Source organism: Elephantulus edwardii, unplaced genomic scaffold (genome assembly GCF_000299155.1).
Source record: "Elephantulus edwardii isolate Elephantulus edwardi_28Jun2011 unplaced genomic scaffold, EleEdw1.0 scaffold00148, whole genome shotgun sequence".
Taxonomy (NCBI): Eukaryota; Metazoa; Chordata; class Mammalia; order Macroscelidea; family Macroscelididae; genus Elephantulus; species Elephantulus edwardii.
The window spans coordinates 4,892,764-4,900,202 of NW_006399898.1; the positions used below are offsets into that span (position 1 = coordinate 4,892,764).

Genomic DNA, 7,439 nt, shown 5'->3' on the forward strand with positions numbered 1-7,439 from the left:
GCTGTGGTCAACTCGCTCCTGACTCGCGGTGACCCCGTGTGAGCCAAGTGGCACAAAGGCCTCTGCAGGGTCTGCAGGGTGGTGGTCGTCAGGAAGCCGAGGGCCAGGTGTGTCTCCCGAGGAGCCTGTAGGCAGGTTCACGTCACCGACTTCCTGGTCAGTAGGGAGCTCTCGTGGTGCAGCCTATAGCCAGGTGCGCGGCTCACCCACAGGTGAGTGTATCTCTGGACCTTCAAATCCACCAGTGGTTCCATGGGAAAAAGAGGGGCAGTCCCCTCCTGTTAGAACTTACAGCCTCAGAAACGGGCGCTACGGCAGTGACCTTGAGATTTTCCATCGTTACTAGTCCAGCACGTAACCACCTGTGCCACCCAGGGATGGTATACGCTCTCAAAGTACCTAAGTCTCTGTTGCTGACATTAATCTATGTATATGATTTAGGTCCCTGAGCCTTAGACTAAGGGCTGTATAGCCCTGGTCTGTCCACTTGCTGTACAGAGGTAACTCATAGTTGCTGTGAAGCTGAACACTGACACTAAAGTGTCAAATGTGAGAATGGTTACACATGGTGGACAATGTTTGGTGGAGATTAAAATAAGCTTGGAAGCAGGAGTGGCATCCTTGCCTCCAGAAACCCTATGAACCTGGAAAAAGGACGAAAGTTATACAAGTGTCCAGGTCTTTCGATCATAGGGTCACTATGAGTCGCCTATGACTCGACAGCAATTAACAACAACAACAACAACATGATTCAGGTACTTATATAGAACGGGATTCCATTGTTTCCCTATGTTATTCTAAAACAAATTCAACACCAAGCAAGTAAATGAAAACGTGGCTTTTCCTGTATGTTTCCCAGGAGAATTACTGAGAGAGGGTTGTCATCTCTGCACCCTCTGAGTCTAGTACCCAGCACATCACAGATTCTTAAGTTCTACTTGCTTAAAGTTCAATTTGCTTTCCTAGAAGCAATGATATAAAGAAAAGACCGTCAGGGAGAAAAGGAGAATTCATTTACAAGGTGACTTCCGGTGGATGTGGTTCCATGGGCAAAGACTTACCAAAGATAAGCTGTAACTGCAGGGTCCTACAGATGCTGTCCAGCAGAATCACCGACTGGTCGGCGACAATAACGAAGCCATCACTTGAGCTGCATGCTTGGATCTTTGGGTTCAATGATGTCTGCAGCAGGGACAGCAACGATGAACAGTTAAAACATAAAGCAAGAGAGACACAGATTCAGTGTCTTCCATACAATGGGGAGCAGGGGTATGGATGAACTGCAAAGTACAGGGTTACAGGGTATGAACTAGAGAGAGGAATCAACTCCACACCAGCCAGACTGAATGAAGGCCAATGGGAAGGCAAAGCTGGCAGGGCCACGGGCCTGCTTAGCAAGAAAACCTGGGTCTTCCTGCGAAATGGTCTGATTTTTAAACCTTGCAGTGTGCTGTCGGGTCGGAACAGACCCATAGCTGACCCTTCGGTGGGTTTACAGAAGCCGTAAACTATACAGAAGGAGACTGCCCACCTTTCACCTGCAGAGCCGCTGGAGGAATTGAACCATCAGCTTTTGCACCGACAGTGCAATTCCTTACCACTAAGGCACCAGAACTCCCCGATTTTTAAAAACTGGTGGCTAAATAAATTTTTATAAAAACAAGCTGGTATGTAAGCTAATATACCAATATACCATGGTCCGCCAGAAGAACAAACAAATCTGTCTCGGAAAGAAGTGCGGCCAGAATACTCCCTTGTTGTTGTTATGTGCCGTTGAGTCACCTGCAATTCATTGCGACCCTATGTACAATTGCTCTGAACCCTCTCCTATCCTGAGCCAATCTGTCTCCGACACACCTACCCCCATTACTCCAGTACCCCATTAAAAAGTGAAACTAAGTCTCATGACTGTGGGCCTGTGATCAGGAGGGGCCAGTCGCTGGAGAAGGCCACCATGCTTAATGAGGCACGGAGTCAGTGAAAAGAGGAAGACCTCCAACAAGCTGGATCGACCCAGTGGCCATGATAGTGGCTCACACCCTGCAGAGAGTCTGAGCGTGTGTAGGGTTCAGCAGTGTGTCCCTAGGGGTCGGAACAGACTCAATGACAACTAACAGTAATATAAAAGCCATACAGGAGCCTCTCGTTTTCAGCTTCTGTTTGACAAACTTAGTTAACTCAGTGTTTTCACAGTTCACAGTTTCACAGTTTTCACAATGTTTTCGTAGCCTGTAACAGGACCTCATTACTCTTCACAGTGGGGAAAATCTGCTGTCATGGACCTCTCCAGAGCGCTGAAGAGCAACGATGTCAGTCTAGAGACAAAGGTGACCTAATCCAGGCCATGGTCTTCTCAATTACTTGCTATGCATCAGAGAGTTGGACAATGACTAAGGATGACAGAAGGAGAATAGATGCCTTCAAGTTGTGCTCCTGGAGAAGAGTCTTGAACATACCATGGACCACCAAGAAGACAAATAGGTCTGCCTGGGAGAGGGGGAAACCAAGACTCTCCTTGGAGGCTAGGATTTTGAAGCTCCACCTCACTTACTTTGGGCATGTGCCCAGGAGAGATCAGTCCTTGGAGAAGGATATCATGTTTGGAAGAGTGGAGGGACAGCTCAGGAAAGGAAGACCCAGGATGAGATGGATTGATACAGTAACTGGGGCAAAGGAGGTTAAGTGTGTCAGAATTAGAAAGACTGGCTCAGGACAGGGAAGGGCTCAGAGCTGCTGTATGCAGGGTCACTATACATCACAGGCGACTCAACAACACATAACAACAATAACACACTATGACAGGTTTGGAAGCAGGAGTGGTGTCCACTTCCTAAACCACATGCCTCTGGAAACTCTACGAACTTTGATAAATGTCGATATTTGTAGAAGAGCTTCAGGCCTTTTGTTTATAGGTTCACTACAAGTCGTGCTCGACTCGAAGGCAATCAACAACAACAATACACAATATGCATTATCATATTATTTTATGTCTCCTCTGCAAGTCTGGAAGGTCTCAAGGAAAACTATGAACAGTTTCACCTTGGAAACCGCAAATCTCAGAGGATGCAGAGAGAATCCAGACGGACACTTGCAGTGATCTGACACTGAAACCTGATCCCCTGACAAAGCGCTGGATCTGTTTGCCTAACAGTCACTGCATGGCTAGCGGGCTGACAAGGCACGGAGTGCACTCCTGCAGAGGAAAATCACTGGCATCAGAGTCCTTACCGTCTCGGAAGAGATCTTCACCAGCAGATCGACTTGATAGAGAGCAGTCCCATGCTCTTCTCTGGAGCCAACACTCAGGAACCCGCTTCCCGTGTCATCACTTGTTAGCAGCTCAATGTCGTTCCACATGCTTCTGAGATTTTCCTCCAGAGTCAGCCGCAAGTGCTGTTCCTGTGACAATGCACACAATCAGAGAGCTAGTGATTCTGTTGTACACCAACCACTTCTTCAAGAAAGGGAAACCCCTCAGACCTATGATTAGCACCAGAGAACAGTACACAGGCTTGAACACGCCAACAAACAGTGCTGGTTTATCAGTATACTCCCAGGTTTCCAATCTTCACCTAACTTGATGTGATACCATTACTTTCTTTAAAATAAACCTTTACTCTGCATGTTGTTGCTGTTGTTGAGAGCTGTGGCGTTGAGGTCAACTCATAGCGACTCTATGAACAAAAGACCTAATGCCTTTCCATAGCTATCATTGTTTCTCCAAGTTCATAGTTTCCATAGCAATAATAAAAAAATAAAAATGTAGACTACAAAGTCAGAGTGTCTGGGATGATCAAACCTAGGCTATTCCGGTCAGTCACAGTGGGTAAGAAGTTTACACTGCCCATTTCACCGAAGACGACATTCAGATGGCTAACAAACACATGAAGAAATGCTCAAAATCCCTAGCCCTAAGAGAGATGCAAATTAAAACAACTATGAGATATCATTTCACCCCAGTCAAAATAGCAAAATTTAACAGAACAGCAAGCAACAAATGCTGGCGAGGTTGTGGAGAAACTGGAACCCTGATTCACTGTTGGTGGGAGTGTAAAATGGTGCAACCCCTGTGGAAAGCAGTATGGCGCTTTCTCAAAAAGTTGCAAATAGAGATACCATTTGACCCAGCAATTCCACTACTGGGAATATACCCTGAAGAGACCATAGCTGACATCCAAGCAGATATATGCACACCCATGTTTACTGCAGCTTTGTTCACAATAGCAAGGAGTTGGAAACAACCTAAGTGCCCATCAACAAACGAATGGCTAGAGAAGCTGTGGTATATTCGCACAATGGAATACTATGCTGCATTAAAAAACAAGGAACTCATGCAATCTTATTCAAAATGGTTGACTCTGGAGAACATTATGCTGAGTGAAATATCCCAGTCACAAAAGGACAAATATTACATGATGCCACTGTTGTAGAATGGGACTGTCCTTGGGGTTGGGGAGAGACTGAGTAAGATGGGTTCAATAATGTATACTGCACTGAAACAGAGGAGGGAGAAAACTGTTTAAAAGAGATATATAACTAGGTATTTCTGTCATCACAGGAGACTAGAGCGAGGGTTACATGGTGGAGGGGACCTGGGGGAGGGTTTGTAAAACAATGAAAGAATCTTTTCTTTTACTTTTCCATAATTTCTGGACTCATATACTTATAACTTGTTAGTCAAATTTGTGTCTTCTAGGTTGCAACACCCCCATGATACATCTTCAAGGATATATACATGTACGACCAAGCCCAATCAATAAGAGTGCATCTAAATTCCAAAATCAATCTCCATAATAGTCTATGTGTTTCCTACTGCCAAAGGGGCCCTTTAGAGTAGTGAGAGAAGATCTTCACCCTGAAACCCACAGCGTCCCTTTTCAGCAGGAAGTAGTTAAGAGAATATGCCATCCCCTTTTCCTTATGACTCAGGGTGAAGTCTCTCTCAGGGAGGAGTGATAGGGAATGGCAAAGGATACACTGACAAAGAAGATTAATCAGAACTGGCTTTGACAAGCACTGTGGCATTTGGACAAGAACAAACTGGGAGGAGGGTAGAGAGAATAGTGCAACAATGAATGAATGAAAACCCAAAATCTCTGTAAATGTTTATGAAAATTAATAAAATATAGAAAAAAGAAAAAAAAAAGAAGTTTACACTGCCAATCCAAAGGCAGGCAGTTCAAATCTACCAGCTGATTTGCTGGAAAAAAGATGAGCAATCTCCCAGAAAACTGACAGCCTTTCAAAACCCACTTGGAAGGTCAGCTAGGAATAGTATGTAAGATGAAGCTTCAAAATCCTTGCCTCCAAGGAGCAGCCTGGTTTCACCCTCTCTAGGATGAACCTGTTCTCTTAGCAGTACGTGGGGGGGGTGTGTGTATATATATATATATATTTTTTTTTTTTTTTTTCAGTACTGTTCTCCAACACCACAGCTCAATGATGCTTGGAGTAAGGCAGCATAAAATGTGTCATCTAATTTCCTATTGTTATTGGTAGAGGTAGTAATAGGTTGGGAATTTCAGTTCGGAGGAGCTTTTAAATAAAGGAAAGAGCTCTCACTAACAGAAGAGTGTAAGAAAGAATATAGATACAAAACATGAAAATATAACATAGTTTCAAGTCTGGGAGGAAATCAAGACAGGAGGGTCAGGTTAGACTCAACACTTTTTCAGTCCTTTGTCTTTCACATCCATAAAATTAAAATATTAACAACTCACTCCTCTTGCAAGAGCTGCCATATTAATTCATTAACAAGCATTTGCTGAGTGCCTGTCTCGTGTCAGACACTATTGTAGAAGTTGACAGTACAGCGACAATCAAGACAGAAAGTGTCTTCGTCTTGAAGTTCATCTCTCTCCCTCACTGTGTGAAGTAGAAGCTCACACCTTGCAGGGAGATGGCTCTTCTGTCTCCTCGAGAGCCCCTGGTAGATTTGAACAGCCAGAGGTACAGCTTTTGGCTTAGCAACCCAGCTCCCTACAGACTACGCCACCAGAAGTTGATAGGGTTTGGGTGTAAAGCAGCCATGCAGAAGCCAGGCAGAAACAGTCGAATACTGAGCTGATTCTGAAATCCTGTGGCCAATTCAAACAGCCAATTTGCAAAACCCACCATGCTGTCAATTCTGAGTTTCACCCACTTTGCGAGCAAAGCTCCTTTATCATGCATTATGTTATAGCATTAACAGCTAAAAAGCAAAGTTGTTGTTGTTGTTGTTAAGTGCTGTAGGCGACTCATAGCGACCCTATGAACGAAAGTCCTGGACACCTCCTGTATAACTTTCATCCTTTCTCCAGGTTCATAGGGTTTCCAGAGGCAAGCTATTGTGGAAGTGGATGCCACTCCTGCTTCCAAGCTTGTTTTAATCGGGGAGCCCATGGGTAACCATGATCGCATTTGACACCTCAGTGTCACAGTGTTTGGCTTCACAGCAACCACAAGTTACCTATGTACAGCAAGTGGACAGACCAGGGTTACACGACCTAGAAGACTGTTTCACCAAAAACAATTAAAGGCAGGCCTGAGGGCCGTGGAGTAGAGTCACCCACTTTTGGCTCGGGAGCATGGCTTTCTGTCCGCTAGGCCAACTGTTTTCTCTCTCTCTTTCTCTAGGCTATTGGTGGTGGTGTTGGTGTTAAGTGCCGTCATGTTGCAGGCGACTCATAGTGACCCTATGAATGAAAGTCAGGACACCTCCAGTATAACTTTCGTCCTTTCTCCAGGTTTATTGGGTAAAGCAGCCCCTAAAAATTGAGTTTTCCATGCCCGACCAACCTGGACCAATTGGTTTCACATGGTTCTGTTATGCAAATACCTTGAATATTCTGTTCTCTGCTTAAATGAAGACATGAGGTGGTTGGTGTTTGTGTACGCATAGCTGACCCTCCAGCGGGTTTTCAGAGGCAGAAGGTTACCCATCCTTCTCCAGTGGATTCGAACTGGTTACCTTTCCCTAACTCTATTTATGAAAAAACTTTTGTTTTCGCTTTAACAGTACTTCTCACAGTTTATAGAGGTTGGGCGTCTGAATTGAAGGCATCAGCTCCAGGGGAAGGCTTTTTCTCTCTGTCCATTTTGGAGAAAGGTCCTTCTCTCTTCAGCTTCTGCTTCTTGGTCCCTTGGAGATCTCGGTGTGTTTCAGCCTCTCATCTCTCTTTTCACTTGTTTGCGTGAAATCTCCTAGCAATCCTTACCTCCTTGATGCGAATGGACCTTCACCATAACTGATCTTTCTGTAAAAAATGTGGCCTCGCATTGGGATGAGCTGGCCTGCCAGCAGTCCGATTCTCCCACTTCTTCCTTTTCGACAGCACCCTGGAATAAATTACCTTCACTTCTAGTAACTGGATTTTAGTATCTTGACTTTTACTAACTGGAGTACTCACTCGTTTTTCCCTTGTAGAAAGGTCAAGCAAAAAAACAGAACACGGGCTGCG

The 7,439-nt window shown here is 44.8% G+C and overlaps 1 protein-coding gene across 1 annotated transcript in view; it reads right to left on the reverse strand.

The window, feature by feature from the left end:
- KNTC1 (kinetochore associated 1) overlaps positions 1–3,378 on the reverse strand; it is a 70,270-nt gene extending 66,892 nt beyond the window's left edge. The window contains exons 1-2 of the mRNA XM_006894703.1: positions 3,229–3,378; positions 1,062–1,182 (exon numbers count right to left, since the gene is read on the reverse strand). Coding sequence (XP_006894765.1) covers positions 1,062–1,182; positions 3,229–3,357 — 250 coding nt within the window. The 5' untranslated portion in view covers positions 3,358–3,378. The remainder of the gene's footprint in view (positions 1–1,061; positions 1,183–3,228) is intronic.
- Positions 3,379–7,439: the final 4,061 nt, after the last annotated feature.